General features: G+C 31.5%; 1 protein-coding gene across 7 annotated transcripts in view; it reads left to right on the top strand.

The window, feature by feature from the left end:
- The first annotated feature begins 341 nt into the window (after positions 1 to 341).
- rg (A kinase anchor protein rugose) overlaps positions 342 to 22,230 on the top strand; it is a 529,428-nt gene continuing 507,539 nt past the window's right edge. For all 7 annotated transcript variants that reach the window (XM_088185373.1, XM_088185374.1, XM_088185375.1 and 4 more), the window contains exon 1: positions 342 to 644. In XM_088185373.1, the coding sequence (XP_088041499.1) occupies positions 471 to 644 (174 nt within the window). In that variant the 5' untranslated portion in view covers positions 342 to 470. The remainder of the gene's footprint in view (positions 645 to 22,230) is intronic.

Raw genomic sequence — 22,230 nt, forward strand, 5'->3', positions numbered from 1 at the left:
GAAATACTGTCAATAAATATTTTATCTTCTTACATTACAAATAGTGCAATATTTTCATGTATTGTATTTTTATATGAAATACCATAATCTTATACGATTTATAAACTACAAAATCAAATTAGTTATTATATTCCCTTTTCGTTGTTTGTTTAAATTTGTAAAAAAATCTATACTTTTTTCTTTATGTTAGTTTGGATCAAGCATTTTGATGATTAAATTAAAAAGCTAATATTTAATTTTAAAAGTAAAAAAATATTTATGAGAAATTTTCGCCTCAGCCGAGTATAAACACATTTGACGTTTGGCATGGACGCTATAATCGCATCGCGGGCCAACTGGTTAGTGTTCGCGAGACGCGCGTGCGGCAGTGTCAGCGGCGGTGCCGGCGACGGAATGCGGGCAGTGCTCCCGTGCGCGACGTCTGGTCGGTTTTTGTTTAGTTCGTGAGCGGCGTGATCCCCGCGAGTCGCATGGCGGCGGCGGGGCGCGCGGGGCCCCCGGCGCCGCCCCTCGCCGAGGTGCAGCGCCCGGACGAAGTGGTCCGCATGCCCATGAACGACGAGCTCAAGTTCGCCGTGCTCATCGGCCTGGTGCAGGTCGGACAAGTGGCCAACAGAGAGGTCGTCAATACCGTGCTGCATCTGGTGAGTCGTCGCGACCCCTCCCCCTCTTTTTCAACCCCTCTCCCCCGAACTGTCAAACGTCAACCGGTTCCGTCGCTTCGACTACAATCTGACAGGATATTGTCGCGTTACATAACCTGTGCACTTTTTCCGCATTTTTGCGTACCCGCGGCTATCGATTGTTTCGCCGATCGACGCGAAGGTCGTATTCGCATCGAACTGCACGACTGAACGACTGCATGTTCGCTCTATCTGCGAAAATGGACGGAAAAAGTGCAGTGTTTGACGTTTGTTTATATTTTAAAACGAAAGTGAAAAACACCTTTTTTCGACATATAACGAAAATTATTATCGGGTTTTGCTTCACTAAATATAATAAATCACCATTTTTCCAACTCGAATCTATTAAGATTATATTATTCGGCTATTGGAATCAATACTGTTCAAAATAACATGAGTTGTTTTTAGTTTCAAATTTCGGTAATATCAAACATTAGTCATAGTTTTTTCAATGTGACCTAATATTTATATGTTTAATGTGGTATTGTTTTTATAGTATTAGGTTGATGCGAAAGCATTTAGAGTCTGTTTAAAAAGTATGTAAAAAAAACTTATTTTGAAATTTGAATCACGAGAGTGATTTTTAGTGGTGAGTACTGTAGATGTTCTGGGTTTATCGTGGTGAAAACCTGTAAACGTGGCCGTTTTTTATTCAGATTTTTTAATACATACAATACACCTTAAATTTTTATCACGCGCAGGATGGTTTAACATTTGATTGATCAATATTAAATCAGCTGAGGTCTGCATTTACTATGGACTAGACATTTTCAGAACAAAAGGCACTTTTTTGTTATCGGGGGCTATTTCTTAATACTTCTTTTGGTTTAGGTTTGTTAGAAAAGTGATTTCCAAACTATTCTAATCTCGCACCCCTAAGAGAGAAAAATATATTTTATCTAAAATATGTGCTGTCAACTCTTTTACGAGTATCTGAAAGCATCTCGGCTATAAGTTGAGGATAGTGTAATTATCACTCAGCATACCCCCCCCCCCCCAAGTGTCGACTCGCGTACCCAACTTTGGGGAACACTGGTTTAGATAACATATTCCTAAATTCATTTACCTTTTCGAGCTATATGACACCGACAATGATCGTCGATAGCATTTATTTGCTGTTATCGCGAACAACAATACGAGGTTACCAAACCTCGTATATCGTTGTTTAGTCGCCAAAGAGTTACAGAAAATGGCACCCGATAACAGGAAAGAACTCAAAATCCAAAACTACATACTTCACAGATATATTTTTAGTCGCGGTAGTTGTACTACTTCCTTTTTTAAATTCGTATAAAATGTAATCTCAGATATGCTGCACGATCAAAGACGAATAAATATTTTTTAAATATATCAGGTTGTTCCATAAGTCTTTGCGTTTTGAAAGTGCGGGTTAAATTAATTAAATATTAAAACGTATACTACTAAACTATATATTCTCAATCTTTTTCTACAATTATTCTTCACATGTTAATCAATTTTTTTATATCTGATTCGAAAAATATTGTATTTTTGAAAGCAATAAATTCTTTAATGTCGTTTTTTATATCTGTTTTTATAACATATTTTTTTCCTCCTAAAAGTTGTTGCAGGGATCTAAATATATGATAATTGTTTGGAGCAATGGATAGGAGTTTCCAAGAAAATCCATCGATATTTTCTATCGTCTTCTTGGATACGCGAGGCAAGCGCTGTCTTGTTGTAAAATTACCGTTGTTTTAAATTATAAGGAAGGTATTTTTATGCTCTTAGTCGCTTTTAAACGAATTAGCCGAGCACACTTTGTGTCTGACGTAATTGTCTGCCTATAATCCAATAACTCATAATGAATTATGTCTTTTATATCTCACCAAATGCATAACATTATCTTATTGTGGTGTAATCTTGTTCTAGGGATTGGAATTGGGGATTGATTGCCATCCAACCACTGCCTTTTATATCGTATGTTAGAGTAAAGGACCCACTTTTTATCTTCAGTAACAAGTCGACTCAAAAACAAATCTTTCTGTTTTAGAATCATTGATTATTGCCATATTGAGAATCGCTGCGCGAGGTTTTCCTCAGACAATTAATGAGATACCCATATTCTGAAAATTAACCCCTTTCTTAACTGATGTAGGCGACACGTTGAGCTTTGTGCTAGCTTATATGTTGTTAATCTCGGACATGCTTTAAAGGGCAGCCCTAATATCCTCACTAACAACCCGACTTTACGAAAATATTCATTGTAAAAATACACGGAATACGAAATTTTTATAGCATTTCATATGTTTTTAACTGTTATTGTCGCATTATGACCAAGTTGAAACTCATAAAGCATAATATAGCTTAACTGAGATTATTTTATATCCAGTCTCATAATTGATTTTGGGTTAAAAATATAGAAAGTAAAAATATCCCATTATTAAATAGCATCATTAATACGACTACTGTTAAGAAACACAGAAATAATAGTGAAATTATTGTTAATTTATAAAAAGTTATACATTTTTGCAAATGTAAGAAAAAAAACGCAAAAACCAAGGTGAAAACCCGATACTTTACTTGCGCAGAAAAGTAATAATAGTTTTAAATTTTATTTAAAGAAAACTTTTGGTAGTACTTTAATTAATATCATTACTTATTTCAGAGAAAAAATATCCATTTTAGAGATTACTGTGCTAGAGTAGATACAATTATTAGATTTTATGTACCTATTTTACTTATTTTTTTGTTATGTGCCTCTGTGATCTCTCTGTATATAAGTGACGCGTTGCTTTTCAACGCGTCACTTATTGATCAATCAATCTTTATTATAACAGATGAAAAATTACAAACATTTGCTGCTCGGGCTAACCCCAATCATTATTATTATTATTCATTTAGGCTTCTGAGCCAGACGTATTGCAAAGCGTTTGAGTGATGAGATAATTATTTGCGGGATTCAAATGATTTAACCGAGTTATCTTATCATTTGCCCTGGGCAATACTTCGAGACTAACGTCGACTATATTCTCGTTACTATGTATATTCTATATTCGTCCAACTCAGGTGTCACACGATGTGTGTTTTCCGAGCAATTATTGGATCAATTTATTGATTTACTATGTACCGACTCGTGTGGTGTAAGCGATTAATCGACATTGAGTACGAGAATGCGAAAATTGATATTGTAAGGCTGATATTGATTCGTAAATTCGGTTCTATCGTTCAAATATTTCAATAATTCAGTTTGACAGAGTATGGGGTGAGCTTATGAGAGTTTGATTTTCTGAGGGTCGTGTCTCTGTAACGATTTTTTAAATCAACAATGTTTTGATGAGAATAATATTGCTTTTTTGTTTTATATATTTCCATGCCTAATATGCACACTCGCCAATTTATTTTAAACGCCTGTGTTTAATATTTAATTATTTTTTTATGTTGTTGTTATTGCCCGTTTAAGTTTTTCCATTTGTTTTAATCCTTTTAATTTCAATTTTAACATATTTTTATTTGTATGGTTTTTCTTGTATTGTTATTATTATTACAATAAGCAATATCGATCTTAATATTTCATATTTTGAATAATTTGCAGTAATGAAAGCGCAGATGATGGTTGATCGTTTCTTGTTCGATGATTACATTTTGACGATTAAGATAAGCGCAAGGTTTACAATAGAAGGTCAGAAGAAAATTGACGTGACTAAATTAAAATGGCGTCTAGGCGTTTTGTATGTTTTACGAGATTTTATGCAAATATAAAATGGTGGTTTATCTTGAAAAGTGAGATTTCGAGAGAGATGAAAGATAGTAGTTCAAAAGATCCACAATTTCATAAATTTCATCATTGCTTTTCTTGCTCTCCTGGTGATTCCAAATAGAGTAATGTTTTAAATTTTTTTCCTATATTTATGTCAATACCAAGGTTGCTCTATTGTATGTCAAAACATTGTTTATGCAAATTCTTGACGTACTCGTTTGACTCACATTCACGTTAATTTTTCTCCGTTTCTCGGATTGAAAAAAACGTATTTTTAAATTACTTCTTTAAAGCATTATGTTAACAAGAAGAACTTCGCTTTGTGGTCTTTTATATGATAAATTAGATTATGATGTTCATTCCATTTTTAATCACCTCACATCTTCTGAAATAATATATAAATACTAAATTTGTTTTATCTGATTTATTATCTATTTAACGGCTTAAAAACTGCTAATAGATAACTGTATACAAATACAATATAAAGATAACGAGTTGTGTTACATAGTATTGTATCGATAGAAGTTGCAATATATTTCAATAAATTTATAAATAACGACACCTTTTGTCTAGCTAGTTATATTGCAATAGAGGCAAAATGGTTGGTAAATAAATATAATTTCAAGTTCATTTCGTAATATTCCCATGTCATAAAAGTAAGTAGTTGCAGTGTTAGAATATTTACAATTTTTATATATTGTTCAATTGATTGCGCGTAAATTATGATTGTACCATAAAAAGTGAAATATAAAAAAATAGTGTGCTATCAGTGTGTTTGAAGCGGTAGTAAAACTGGTTAGATTAATGGCGTTCACGAATGACGTGTCGTATGTGCCAACTCGTGAAAACTTGCGATAAAAATGTTTATCGCGGCAGGTACACAGCTTATCAGGTGCATGCGTCGGTGCGATAATTTTTTCCTTTTTGGTGATACTATGGTGCATGAGTCGTAAAATAGACGTTCAATTAATTCGAAACTCATGTCTTAACCAATTTTCAGCAGAGAGAAAGGGCGTTGTTAATAAACGACGTGCAATTAGGGTTACTATTTAGATCCTCGTCATGCCGGAGATTTCGGTTAGTATTGGACAGGGGTGCGTCGATACTGTGGTTTTGGTGCTTGCGTGTGGAGTTGAACGTTTGTCATTTTCCTAGTAAAAGAAAATCAATGAAGAATTGCTCGAAAACGAACATATATCTGCTTACAACGTTGCAATAAAATTTGTCCATGATTTTCTTGATATAAATATTAGTAATGGATTTGAAAAAAATTGATGCAGTTTGGAATCAAAACAGACTACTTTTGACGGCTAATCTCTGTTATAAACAGAACTTTTATTATATGAATGAATGTTAATCAAAATCTCTTGGTTTATCAAAGTGACAACTACATAATTGCGTCTTTTTGACGGAAATATAATTGTTGCGAAACAAAGCTTGTCGTCTTATCTTGACTACCTTTAAGAAAATTAATATTAAATAGACTAGCTTATCTCTAGTCAATTACAGAATGACGAGTAGCATAATAAGTATGTATATATAAGCGCGTTTATTTAATTTATTATTTTAAAATAACTTGCATATAATAAAACATAACGGTGGAATTGAAAATCTGTGTGGAATGTTGTTCGCTTTTTCTTTACACCCCCAAGTTCGTCGATTGTTATGTAAATGCGAAAATTTTATATACTGTTCTGTAAAATTGAAAATGTCAAATAGATAACCGTTTGACATTGAAGTGTATTTTCAACGCTTCCTTTAAAAATCTTTCTCGATTTGATTTCACGAGTGTGTTGGAATGCGCGAAATGAAAACGTAACTTCAATCAATATCGGTGGGTGAACAAGTCGAGAAAGTCAGGGAATAAAAAAAACAGGACCGGGAATGTCGACAAGGAAAAGCGAGGCCGTTCAAGACGGAAATCAACTTCGAGCCGGGAAGTAAACAAAGACCATGGTTATTGGTATACGTGAGACGCTTGTAGCTTTCGTTAGCATCCCGTTTTAAGATAGTTTCGAGGGTCACGTTTTTTCGAATAGAAAATGAAAATGTTCCAAATTTATACTGATTAGACACGTAGCTACATAAGTACTTATTTATTTATATAATCAATATAGATTTTTTCGCGAGAAAAAAGTGTACTACTTAATATATTATGATACGTTTGAAGCTAATTACGCTAATTAGAGATTAGTAATGTACTAAAATATTTTTTAAAGTAAAATATGTACAATAAAAAAATGCCGTAATAAAATTTCTTGACCTCTTCAAATAACTAAAACTATCTATATATGTAAATAAAGTATCGGTTAAGTTAAATATTATCCTATGAATATATTTATTTTCTTTATTCTTGTGCTTAACTCCTAATATCTAAATAATATTAGTAGTTTTCGCCAATGTGTATACATATATAAATGTATAATAATATTATTAAACAATAAAAATAATATTACACATTATACATAAGAAATAAAAAAATTATACAATAACATTAAAAATTAATTAAAATTTTAAATTTCCCAATCCCAGGTGATAATTTCACATGCAATTAGCTGATATAGTTCAGGCAATCAAATAAACCCTAATTACGTGATGTAACTTTGTCAAATGCTTTGATCCTTTGTACGTTCCATGTTTGAAACCATATACAAAATACATTCACGAATAAGTCAGACAGAGCAAGATGTGACACAGAATACGTCAGACCTGAGTTCTGGCATACGAATTGTATAACTGAATACGAACAAAGAGTTTTTATAATCTATTAGCTCTTTATTAAAGAATTTTTAATACCATATATGCAGTACCTAGCTGATTTTAATTAATCATCAAAAACAGAATTGTTCAGAATCTGACGGTGCACGTGTTTATTTATATATGTAAGTGCAAAGTTTTTTGTCTCGATGTCTCGAAGATCCGATTAAACTTTTGGGATTCAGGTTACAGTTGGAGTAAACGGTTGTTTTCTTTGGCTTTTAAATTTCGATTTAGCATTGCTCTGATTGGTGCGAGTTAAGCTAAACTCTTGGTTATTCTAAGATAATAGCAGAGTGGTAGTTCTGGATTAAGTTCGAGACCGAAGTATCTAAAATAAGTAAATTCCTGACTGGGGTGTTTAAAGAAAGTGATTCAGTACTGCCAAATTCTGATGAAAATTGGTGAAATCCAACGCCTCTTTAGTTTCTGATGATTCGGGGGCAAATCCAGAATCTTTGTTATTGTCAAAAAATATATTGTTAGACTATATCTCTAAAGTTGATTTAAAAACGTCGTCGTTCTATGGAATGTTCGGCGGAGATGTTTGCGCTCCAACCTCACCTTTCTTTTCACGGTTTTTATGTAAGTGATTTTGAAATTGTTAATGGATGTTTGCTCAGATATGGAATTGCTTATTTTACGCTCACGAAATAAAACGCTCGTAGAAAGCCCAAGAGACATAAATACATTTTAAGGCTTAGTAACCCTAAGGGGTGTGATTTCGCAGCCAGTAAAACGCAAGTGGAAACTAGTGAGAATTTTATTAGATTATAATTATATACATACGTTATTCTCGGAGCGGTGTTGGAAAGCTGGCGGAGGGATGATGTCAGTGGAAGATTCTTAGAGTTCTAATTGCGGTGGCAGTGACAGTATGGCGCAGGTTGATCCCTCTCTGCTGCGGTGCTCGTATAGTGGAGTCCCTCCCAGGATATGAGCGTCCATGACCATATGTTGTCCGCGAGCGGGCAGTGTCTCTGCGTATCTCCTGTCGGGCCATCTCTGCGTGTTTGTTAGGCAGGCCTAACTTGCGAGTATCTTCGAGTGTCTGCCTAGTCCTCATTGGATACCAGCCTTATATATTCAGGACTGCAAAGCTTTCTGACCAAACATAATCATACAGTGATCATCCAGCCAATCGTTGCACTCGTTTCTTAGAACAACGAAATATGTATACGCCTTTAGAAAGTGACATTTGTTTGATGGATCTCTGAGGTCAAATTGTGCAACGTTATTATTGTGGCATTACGGTGTTTGTTTGCCTTCTTGTGATATATTGTTTACCGTGACTATTTCGCAACAAAGAAATATTCTGTCAATGCACTGGAGAATCATTGCGTGTTATTTATGGGAAACGCTAAACGTTTTTTATAGTCATAACGAGGTATTTGTGTGGTCCTATCCTTTACTCTATTGTCTGGTTTATCCTTATTGATGAATGATAATTTTTGTTCAGTCATTAACGCGAGTTTTAATAATGAGATCCCCACAAAAGCATAATCCTTTTAGCAAGTTCTTCACGATTAATTTCCTCGTAACCATTACGGGTGGTCCTGACAGTATCTAATATGTTTCGCAGTTTTTTGGCTATGGGTTCTACAGTACAATTCCTGTATGTAAATTGATTTTTATTTATTTATTATAAAAGTTATGTTATTAATGCAAATCTACCTAACTGCATGGTGACATACCTATATCAATTGAATAATACAATAATTTATAATCAATAAAAATATATATCACCCAATTTTAGACTCTAGTTTCAATCTCGTGTCAAAATGTGTACTCCGTATATTATAATTGTTATATCGTTGTAACGCATTGGGCCTGTGCCTGGCATTTACAACATTAAATTTACAATAAATATTTGTGTATATAACTATAAATAAATAAAAATATTCATAACACAATGTTCCCACCAGCTGTGTCTGAATGAGAACAGATCTACACTATTTTATAGTAATAAAATGGATAACTACGGTTGAATAAGAATTATCTAACACGCCCATTCTTGAAAACGACACATTTAGAATCGCAAGCGTTTGTAATTAGGTGTCACTTAAATGGGAGTTCTTCTAGAATTTCTGAAATGTGTAAAATTCCTACCTGTGGTTTAAATTAATGTCTTCCAAGGGATAGAAACCAACGCGACGATATAAACTTGTACCCCAGCACCTTGCTGTAATGAAAATAATTATAATTCATGTTCGTTTACACATGGTACTTCATTTAGCTAGTACAATTACATAAACGAGCTTTATATTACGGAACCGTGTTTTGCCACGGATTATTTCTAATATGCATATACTTCTATAAATGTCGCAATTTTCTCGAGATAAAGGATACAATGTAGGGAGTTTCTCATTGAACGTCTAAGCCAGTTGCAAGCTGAACATGCAAATCTCTTGGTCAAATATTGGAATTTATACGTGGCAAGAATGAGCTTATAGAAGATGTTGCGGGATAGGTATGTTGCTTACATGGATTTTACATGTAGCAGCAATTCAGTCGAGTGTATATTTGTCGACTAGTGAGTCGCTAAATACTAGTGACCTCTACGCTTTAGCGTATATATTTGCTTGAACAAACATTTACTCTAAAATTAATGTTAAGACAGCATCTTCATTTATAATAAGTTGTATAAGGTTCCAACTTGTCGATATAAAATTGACGCAAAATAATAATAAATCAAGAAGGTCGACAGATAAATTATTCTCGTATGCACAACTATGTACTTTTATGTATAAAATAAATTGGCGTAGAAATACAAAATGGCGCTAATTAAAAGTGCAAATTGCAGCTAAAGTTTTATCAAAAATAAATTTAGTAAATATTAGTGTATGAACGTCTTTAAGTATTATGCGTTTGCTTTTCATTGTAAAATTTATGGTGGATACGAAGCTATATTCAGATAAAGTTGTTTATGATTAAAATTACAATGCCACTATGTATCATTCCAAAAACTAAAAATGAAATTCCCTAAAGTGAAAAACGCCCAAAAAGTGAGTTAATCCCATATAGTAAAATTTTAATATCGCGTGCATATTAGTAGGCATGTTTAATCTTATATGCTTATACAGTTTAGCCTATTTTCCTCATTTGTACATGTTATATGGAATGTATCATGTTTTATTATATTAGATCGCTGATACGTATATGTTTGAAATACACATGTCTATGAGATAATATCATAAGAAAATAAATTACTGTTAGTAGAATGTAAATACATACATATATTATATATGGGTCAAATATTGATTTTTTAACCTTCGTGAATAATGATAATCATCATTGTTATAAAGCACGAATTACTCTTTTATTTATCATATTTATTATGTTGTCATATTACGTATGCGAAAATTATAAATACTTATGTTGCATATTAACGATACATGTTTATGTTCAAGCATAACCTGATTATTTATAATGCATGATATACAAATTTTATAATTTTGATCGCTAGTGAATTTAAAAAATTATTATTACCACAGTGGGCTTTTTTCGCCTCCGTAAGTACAAGGTGGATTTTGTGGACCAAAGAGAACGCTAACGAGTACCAAAGAAAAAAGTAAGGGATTGTTGGTAGAAAAAAAAACAAGGGAAAATTTCAATCACCGACACCTTGTGAGGGTGGAGGGCTCAAAGCAGGCTGCTTGTTCGGAAATTCACGGAACATAATGTGCTTATCATTTTTCGTAATGATCGTTTTGTTCGACCGACAAATATTTATGATCAAGGTGTACGAATCGGACGTTGTATTGTTTATTTCTTTCCATTATTGGAGACCTGTAATTGAAATTATGATGCTATAATACAACATTTTTTATACATATTTTATTTTTTTAAAGTGTTTCATACGTTTCGAGTGAATTTACTTAGCTCAATTTGAAATAATTATTGAAATATTCATACGTGAGATTAAGAAAATCTAGGAAAAGCAAATCTGTAATGATCGATCAGAATTATTATAATTATATAATTATTACTAGATTTGATCTAGCCACGATAAAAATTGAAAAACACAAAGGTTCATATGGGATTCGAACTCAGGTTTTTCGGGTATTAGTCACTGACTTTACCACTAGTCTATCATGCTGGTTAGTTCTACCTTAGTTAATAGTCTGGAATATCAGCGAAGCGAAATGTTTAAAATTTACTCCTGAAACGATTCAGAGAAAAATCATAAGATATCTCTATAATCTGTAAGGGTAGCTGGTGACAACAATCCGTCGATGGGGCTAAAATTTGCCTGTCGTGTTTTCAATAATTTAAAGAGGTTTTTATCTTTATCTCTTTCGAAATATGAAAAATGTAGCTGTTATTGACAATATTCACTACGGTTCTGGTATAAATACGGGAGCCCCAAATTCCTTCGTAACTCGATTATTGGCGTTTATGATAAAAAAATCCTCATCCAATTTATATTTGTTCTCTTCAACGATTATTCAGTTTTCTGTTAATCAATATTATACATATATGTACAACAATATACTGTTTTATTATAATAACATACTGTTTATTTAATATATTTTTTTGCTTATCAATAGATCTCCAAAAAAAAAAAATCGGGTAATCAAGTAATCAAAACAACTGCATTTTCTATAAAAGATTTTTTAAAAATAGATGGCGTTTAAGATTGCGAAACCGCTTGTTCATTTTAATATTAAAACATTAACACATTGAGCTATGCAATTATTTTGGTTCGTTTCTTAACACTTCTAATGGCTTTTATCTCGCATTTATTCAATATTTATGTCGAACTTTCGCGTATTATCAATAAACACTTGATTATGTATGATATATTTTTATTGAAATATTTTCACATGACAGCACATACGAGGGTTTTGGATTTGGAAATATATAGCTTGTGACATTAAGAAATATAATTTATCACAAAAAAGCATTAATCACTTAAGTCAATTAGTGTCACAAAGAGCAACTTATTAATTGTCATGAATTCTAGAAATAAACATACAACGAAACAGTAGATTTAGGGAATTTAACAACTCTTATTTATTAGCCTATTTTATGCATAATATCTTATTGTTTGAATTTTCTGCAATTTGCACAATCTCTTGAATCGAAAAATTGCTTTAAGTGACTTTTATATTGATTGGCGAATATCATTCGTTGTATTTTGATATATGTTTAAATTACGTTACAAATTAATAAAATATATGTGTTTATATGTATCAAACAACATAATATTATTTAATAAAAAAGTTGCGATTTCTAGGTCCTAGAAATTGTCAAGAGACTGGAGCATATTTTTTAGTGGGACAGGCAAACAGGATTATAATATAGAATATGAGATTTTTATATTTATATTATTTTCAATTTTTATTAATCTTTTATTATTAATTGTATAAAATATATAATTAATAAGAATACTAAACTAAATATTTATGTAAGTATAATAATAATTATAAGCAAAGTAATTTAAAATACATATTAAATTAACATTTCTATAGAGATTAAAAAAAATATATTCAATATTAATAAGTAAATTGTTATTAAAGTAAAAAATCCTGTTTCCAATTAACGATGAACTTTCTAAAGAAATTAGAAAAGTAACTTTATTTTTTTATAATCTTCACAACTTTTAATCTTAATAGCTAATAATATTTCCGGTCAATACTACTATGGTTATATAGATAAAAGCAAATTATATAAATTTACTACGAGCTTATATCAATTGTCAAGGGATCAACTGTCGGGGAATCAATCGTCACTGTACCAATTTTTGCATCAATACAACAATATAAATAATATACATTCCTTTTTATAAGACTTAATTTGATTTATAAAATATTATTAACCGGTTTTTTAATACCATTGCCTATAACCTGTCGCTTTTCTTTGTCTCTTGAAAAACACGACCGAGCAATTTATAACGCTTTATCGCTCGGTAGAATACACCCAACACATAGTGTCACCTGTTTTAAAGGATTCTCTTTTGGCATTAACGGCCTAATTCAATTACGATCCACCCTCGCATTTACCCATTTATAAGCGACACCTTGCCAAGATGAGCAACTCAGGCGCGATCTGCGGTAAAATTAACTCAATAGATCGCGCACCAGTCTCGGGCGCCCCCGGCGCTCTTGCTAATTGTATTATTTTACACGTCGGAAGTCGAATGCAGCCGGACAAACCATATTCACTTTGAATATTTATGGATTCGAATTCCCGATTACAAATGGCGCTGCAGTACGGTTTTAATCTATGCAAATATCCCACGGTGGATGGAAAGAGAGGGTGGTCGGTCGGGAAGCAACGTTTCGAACGAGGACCCTCGACGCTTATCTGTTCAACTTTCCCCGTTCTGTCCGGCCACTAAAACAGGATGGCGAGCCAGCAGAATTGGATATAAATCTGCACAGTCCGTTTGGGAATCCTTGCTCGATTGCGTACGAGTCTTACGGCGGCCATATTCGAACCGTACTTAAAACCGAACCGGAAAACTTCGTCTTCACCCTCGTTTGCAACGGTCGTTCGTGTTAATGTGATTTTTATCCATGCATTATATATTTATAACCATGTCAATTTATGTATTATTTAACCTATATTTAACGAATACAGCAAGTTTAAAGATAACATCTACCATTGACCATTAATAAATCTCTATGATCTTAGAGAAGTTCTTCTCAAAAGGGAAAACTCTACAAATGATCTTGGTATTTTATTTAATGATAACCCGAGTTCTTACTCTCACGAATCTAATATTTCTAATAAGACATAAAAATTGCTGGAGTTTGTGATGCGAATCTGATTAGATCAGCTGTAAGCATATTATAATATGGATTGTTATTATGGAATTCCACCACAATAAAATATTACATATTATTAAAACAATTTTCTTAATATACATATGTTTTTAATACAATAAAACATGAATATATTTTTTTGCAATATATAAACAAAAACATCTAAATGCCCTCGAATATTATTCCAATAATATTCGAGGTATCACGAATTGTTATTCTTTACTTGATGAACTCAAGTTTTTTGCCTGGAACATGCTCTGCATTGCAATCTATTTTTGCGAAATCAAACACACTTTTAAATTCGTTAGCAAGTGCAATTCGATTACTGAATAAATAATCTGCAAATATAATTTATTTTAAAAATTAAGAATAAATTAAAGCAGAAATCAATTTTATATTTGCGACTTTATTTCATTATTTTATTTTAGTTTATGTAATAAAGTGTAAAAATATTTAATATATTTCAATCGTCTTTACTTAATATAGGTGTACGATATTATTTTATGAGCATTGGTGTTAGGCCCTGTGCATGTGTTCGAATGAACAACGCATGCTCAAATAATCTCTTTTATCTCAAAGACACGTTATTAATGAACGTAACGTAATAATTAAAATGATGATTCTGCTATTTTCACACTAAGAAGGCTCTGTAAATCTTTGGAGAAATTCTGAATTTCGCTTCGGAACTGTCCGCTTCGTTGAAGTCGTAGACAGCGTTTGCCGGAAATGAGATTCGATTTCTGCCTATTTCGTCGGAGGAAAAGATTTTCTCTTTTTCGATATTTCTATAAAAGATGAAAGTATTTTTAGATAAAAACATGTGTTAATAAAAATCAATGGTATATTTTACTTTAGTATTATTTATAGTTGACAAAATTTAATTTATTTCCAATTCAGTCCAGAGATTTACTCTCGGTGGATAATCTGCATTGACTTGTTTAACCCGAATTGGTGTTTATTTAATGTATGGTTGTACATTTTGATCGATCTATTTGGACTGCCTTTTGGTCAAATTTTAACAAAATAAGTTATTTTGACTATCTAGGTGCTTGAAACCCTGGACCAATATTTATTTAACCAATTATCAGTCACAAAGAACCGCCCATAGTTCAAAGTCCATAAAAGCTGCATTTCTTAAAGGCGACACTAAGTTTTTTTTCTTATGACAATAAGCATCTTCTTGTAGGCAAATGAACTTTCACGACTGCGTAATTGGTTACTTTTCTGAGTGTAAGACGTCTGAAGTTTTTTTATCCAATTACTTTTTCTCTATCCTCGGAAGTTCTAATGGCCGTTATAATGGCTATTAAAGCTATATGCGTAATTGCTTTCTCTTTCAAGTATGATATTATACAATACATTAATACAATAGTTTGGAATGGTTGGATATTTAAGGAGTATTGAAGATGAATGTATTAGTATTTATAAATGTTGGAAAATAATGTTACCAGAGTATTTTATTAAATATTTAATAATAAATAAATATGTATATAGAAATAATTTATGGATAGATAAGTATAAGAAAACGAGTACGGCCAGGGGAATATTGTACGGAGTTGATTTATATAATATTATTCCCAGGACAATCCACAAAAATAAAAATGTAGCGGTTCTCCTCAATGGAATAAAGAAACACCTTCTTACATAAATAAATAAATTATAATATTAATATTTTCGTATTATATTTATGTTTGTATTGTATCTTATATGTATGTTTTGATTACACTTGTATAAACAATTAATTACATTAGTTAAAAAAATGTATTTTTTTAAATGAAATTACCATATTTTTATTAAAAGAATGTATTCCATAACCTTTAGTGTTATTAATGTTACATTCTTTTAACGTTTCATGAATCAGAGCGACATTTTTTCTCCTTCTGAAATCATTTTCGAAAAAATAAATACTTACAGAACCAAATATCAAGAACATTATTCTCGTAAATGTAATTAATATGTTCCTCACTTGCTGATTCAACATATTATTGCCGTTTTTGAGCAATGTATCATATGCATATTATTATTTTAGACAAAAATATCAGTCATCATGCTGTAGATTTATCTTTCATTATTGTTATAATGATAGACCAACTATATGGATGTTATTTTTTATTCCATGGCTGTAAAATGTTGAATGCTTTAATGAAAAAATAAATAAATTGATGTTTTGATGGGTCTGGAGAATTTAATATCATTTCAATCAATTTTTCTTTTTTTTAGACTACATTTGCACATATAAGTGAGCTATCGTAGTAAAAGATAATTCCTTATCTGTTTACTTAATCTTATTTTAAAAATTATTCACATTAACTTTCAGCTGTACTTGTTTAATATGCAATATCTTATAATTCACGATACATATGTATGTAGTGCTTAGTAGTTTGTCTTTCAAAGGTGGTAAAATCAATGTCAAGAGTGACGTTTGAAAATTTATTCGGCAATCGGAAAAAGATAACGCTGATTCTGACCGCGCGCTTTTTGGCCGTTAATCCTATTTCTTGGCCTTAATAATAATACTTAATATACTTAGTGCAACTAACTTAGTGACTAATATTTTAATACTATATACTACATGTACAATATGCCACGGAATCAATTTTTTATTAGGTTTAAGCGTATAGTGGGACTTGTATGCTAGCATAATTATTTTTTTGTTGTTGTTTCGTCACCATTCAATGCAAAATGTGATTTTATATTTTGTGTATGTGATGAGTAAGAGTAACAAAAAAGCTTAAAACCTTCATTCGCTAACTTAAAATATAGATGTTTACATGTCACCATCAGCTTTCAAAGGCATCCTGAATTTTTCAGCCAATAATAAATTTATTAAAATTTACTTGCATCTCTACCGTACACATTATGGGTTTAGCTTAGGATTTTTTAAATTTAAAAATAACAGTGTTGCACATATTTTATGTAACATTAAAAAAATTGCTGTCTATGTTAAAACTAAATAGTTAAATTATGCATTTTTGTGTGAGTATGTTAATATTATTCTTGCACGCTTGATGGAAATCATTGCGCCGTTAGCTATCGAACACAGTATACAGGTACTATATAATATTTATATAATACATATAATCATAATTTATTTTCTACTAGACATAATTTTTGATGACATATAATATAACAATATAGTTTCAGGTAACTATTAATTTATAATTTGGCTCTCAGTTGATTTTTGTATGTATTATATATTTAATACTAGTGCTTAACTGCCGGAGTTTTCGATAACAAAGGTTTGTTTTATTAATTCAAAATAATTCTATTAAACCGTATTATTTACATAACCAAGTATTTTAATTCATTCCATTGTGGAAATTTAACAAATTTAAAGCTATTATAATCGTTAAAATTCATTAAAGTTGTTCAAATATCAAGTAAGATTGAAATATTCAATGGCTTCGGGTGCGGAAAATTACGCCATTAATATAATAGTTTATCACCGCTTTTTATATGCCCCTAATTTAGTTTTAATTACATTCAAACATAATTTAGAATCGTAGCTACATACCCACAACATGATCGTACATTAATATAACGGTTTAAATTCTGAATCAAACTGGGCCTTTGTGCCGTCACAAATTTTCCTCCTTTCTTCAACCACGTCCTTTAGAGAGGTTTTCCCGGAGGCTACCTGCTCTATCCATCACAAGTATAAGCGGACCCGACCCGAAACCGGCTTCATAACCCTTCGCCGGATATGAACTTACACCTAAAACGTTTCCTATATTGATAAGCACATTATACTCATTATACATTACAAATTTCGTACACTTGTCTGACCGCGCTGGATATTCAACGGTTCCCTTCGCCCCTGTTTATGACACAAATTGGCCCTTTTGTATTCGCATAATTCTCTGTATTTATATTTCTAGAAAGAAAGACAACCAAGTTTTTTGTTCTCGCATTGACGCAAAACCGAGCCGACGACAGAGACGTTTTTCGTGTTTGTATATTATTAGCATTTCGTGAAGGGTTGATTTTTTTTATTCGCCCCCAGACGATGGGTACTCCAGCTACTTGCTTTCTTTGTACCGCCGCCGGCATGAATATAAAAACCTCTTTTGCTAATTAAATGATTTTATAATCCATTTGCTCGTTTTGTTTACAAAACAAAACTTTTTTCAATATCGACGTAATTCGCCCCGCTTTGTAGATAGTGTTCTAATTGAATAAGTTATCGCAAAGTCTTTGTGCGAGCCCTTACATGTATAACTAAATACCTCGGTTGTGGTTGAAAACATAAGTAGTCTGAAGTATGCAAAAGCCTTCCAATGCTAGTGGATTTGTATAAAGTCGGTGTATGTAAAACACCCGTAACAAAGGGCTCTTTTAATGTCGATGAATTTAAATAGCGAAACCAATTATATTGTATAACTACATAATGATAATAATAGATCTTATATGAATATAATTTACCTTATAATAATAATATATAGTATAAGATTTTGATCTTTTGATTCCATGCACATTACTATATGACATACATATATTATCCATTGTGTGAAGGTCCCAATTAAGGACAGTATATATAATTTTGCCTCTGGTTTAAATAGATTGTGAATGATATATTTTCGGTTGAAATTGCTTCAATAACGAAGCTTTTAGATGTATAAGCGTATTTTTTTTGTACAGACACTCGTTGACTTAGTACTCATTGTTAACATTTGCTTAAGCTTAGACTTTCTCATTATGTATTTAAATATAGATTATATGTTTTACTTAATTTCTTAGTGGTCAATATGGCGAGACGAGAATTTTTTTCTGCGTTTATTTTCCGTATTTATTTGTAAAGTGTTTTCATTATAACTTTTTTTATAAAACTTTTTATTTTGAAAGAGATAACGCTTTTTTTTTCTTCCAACACCTGAAGTAGGCGAGAGTCTTTCAGCATTGTTTTCTTTCACCCTTGCGATTAGTTAGGTACCATTTATTTTTCTTGGCGCATTGTGTATTTTTCCAGATTGATAAACGTTATTCTTTCTACGCGTTTTTTGTCGTCGTTTAAAACGCTTCCGAGGAGGGTTTTGTTCATCGCACAGCAAATCCTCTAAAAATAGCCGATTTGCGTAGGCGCTTTTATGTAATAGTGTTTGCGTATTACTTATTTACTCGTCATATTTTTTCTGTACAAAATTTTACCAATAAATTTACCCGTCGCGTTTATGCGAAACGTTTTCATGCCATCATGTCACTACCATTGTAATGACGTCGCTCTTGTCATCGACGGCGAGTTGATGGATTGTCATCCGAACGTTTCCATATTTCATTTGAATTGTTTTACTAATACAATTTGTGGGGCTTGAACGCAATTTAAAGTTTGCGAGAGCAAATTTGCTATTTATTCTGCTTATCCTAATCCAAACAAGTGTAATTGAATTCCAGGAACATTATTAAATTACTTTTAAACTTAAGTACAATTGTAACAGTGAATTCTTATTATTCCAATATCCATGTTTAATCTATAAATCTTCATTGTATTTACATTAATTTTAATGCTCATTATTTTATTAAAAACATATATAAACACTTAAAATTTAGATCATACAAACTGTATGTATTTAATCATTTAACGTTTTTATATTATACCATTAATAAAACGATGATCAAATTATTATTAATTAATAATCGATATTGAAGCTTAATAAATTATTCACTGTTGTGTGAGAATATTGTTCAAATTAGGTGCATTATACATACAACCTTCATCAAAATAGTGGGTCACTCTAATAAACATGTTATAGTAAATTTTAATTTTCGATTTCAACGATGAGTTTTATACAGCACTATCCAAGCGACCCTTGAACATGACATGATTCCTACCCCTGCTGCTGCCTCTCATATATTATATATTGCTATAAATTGGTATAAAACCCCCCTTCCTCCTACTTAAATTACTCAAATTAGGGTTGATATGCTAAGTCGATATTAATTATTTATAAATATATTGCAATTTATAGTCGAAATTATTTGTTTGCGAGGAGGGTGTCGTCCCGATAGTAGAATAACATGAATCATTATTCGTTTAATGGACTAATTAAAATGTGAATGGAAATTTGTGATATATTCCATAAATGAAAATTCGTTTACAAAAGTAGAGTCGGTTACGTAAAAAATTTTTGCTACACCGAGTAAATAAATTTCCCGAAAAATTATAGAATGCTGCTGCGCTTAAAAGATCCGTTATATAATGTGCATTACGTCGGGCGGCAAAAAGCATTTGTAAATTAGTCTAAATAATCTTATTGTTTGTTGCGTGCTTTGCACAATTACTGTCTTTTATTTACTTTATTATTGATGCACGTCCAGCATAAAACATGCACTTTGCATTATCTTTGTAATCTGCCGACATATGATAGCAATGTTCAGAAAATATAATAAATATAAATAAAATAAAAACAAAACCTGAACCCCGGACTGGTATTTTTTAATCAAATAGTTTGCTTTGTATCAAATCATTTTAATCTTTATAATATAAATATTTGGTTCAGATTATGTTCTTGTGAAGAATTATATACAGCATTTTAAACTTACTTTTATGAGCAAGCTTTCTACGTATATTAGGTTAATTATTTTTTTTGTAATGGAAATGCTTTACACTTTTTTTAAATTACTAACATTTTTTACGTTGAAGTATGCTCTTTGCAGATTTTCTAGTTTATAAAGAGACCATTGATATATTTATATATGTATGTAATTCAATTGCCTCACAAAAAATAGAGCGTATTTATATCCATTAAGAATTCTACTTTTTCGATGTTTTTCATTTTTCGAGAAATAAAAAATGTGATTATAATAATACAGTTTATTATTGTAGATAGTTTTATATTATTGATAAACAAGGAACTAGATGATCGTTCTAGATAAAAAGCTACAATAGGACGATGGTTTATTATAATGAACGCAAATAATCGAAGCACTAGAACGGATATGCTTACTTTGATTGAGTGTCAAGTTACAAATACATTTCCGAATACCGTTTTAATTCACATATCGTAAAGAAAAATGTCTATAATAGCTATTGATACTTTGATTTTTTATATTTCAAGCAAAATAAATATGAAAAACCCTTTTAGATTATTGAAAAAGCGAGGAACGGAATATCAACGGGAAATTTTTTTGATGAAAGCCCTCATATATTTTTGCAATCTGCTGATTTCTAGGCGGAACGGTTGCTTTTTATCTAAATACTAATGTAGTTCTTAGAGTACCAAATTAATGGTAAGGCCGATTAGAGTAGTTGAAAAAATCGTAAACAATTTTTTTTGATTCGAATACTTTCAAGCTCTAATGAATATATTTAAACATCTGGCACAAACTCACTTTTTTATTCAGCAGATTCATACATATTTTTTTTAATAAAATAGGCTTTATTAAAATTCCCGATAATTCTTGAGAAGAAAAATGATGTATATCCACACATATACTCTTAATTAATCATAATGTAATGAAAGTATCTGAAACACATTATTCAATAATAATTGATGTATGAGGCATAACTTTTCTTCATTATCTGAACAATAAAATATTAAATCATTATACGTCTCTTAAGCTTCGTGAATTTTTTACTTACCGAACGATTCGCTAAAATATCAGTAACAAAAAATGTACACAAACAAATTTCTTTACGCGGTACGAAGGATGACAAAAAATATTCAATTGCCCCTTGTATCTTTACAAAAATGTAGATATACGGATTTACATTCGAGCATCGCATTTCATCGTCCTCGAGACGCTCTTACTTTGCGAACTTTATTGCGAAGGGAAGCCATTACTCGTCTCCGATTTTATTTCCAGTGACCATTTTCTTTATGTGTGCTTTCAAAACTTATTCGTAGATATACAAATACGCTCGCTGGGCGTGTGCATGTGTGGTTCAGATTTTATTGTATATGCGACACAATGATTCCACATAAATTTCGTGTCTCGTAATAGCAGAAACGACAGCTTTGATGGAAAATTTGTGCAAATGGAATTCTAAATATTTTAAACGAAAAAAGTGATTCCCACAAAGAGCGTTTAATATGATTCGATTTGACGTTATTCGTTGATTATTTTTCTCAGAATTTTCATCGTAATTCTTAAAAGGAGAAGTCTTTACTTGGCGAGCTTGTTTGGCTTATATTATTCGGCATCCGCAGCTAAACGTTCTTACTACAGCTTCGGAATTCGTGTCAATCGGTATGTTCAGGTTAAAACGATGTATGATACGCATGCATTTGCGACATATTCGCCTATTCGAAAACGTTATATCGAAATGTGTCTATATTACGGATATCTAGGAACCAGTAAAGTTATT

This window comes from Plectrocnemia conspersa, unplaced genomic scaffold, assembly GCF_051122295.1.
Source record: "Plectrocnemia conspersa isolate PC_06_02 unplaced genomic scaffold, ASM5112229v1 ptg000005l, whole genome shotgun sequence".
Classification (NCBI taxonomy): domain Eukaryota; kingdom Metazoa; phylum Arthropoda; class Insecta; order Trichoptera; family Polycentropodidae; genus Plectrocnemia; species Plectrocnemia conspersa.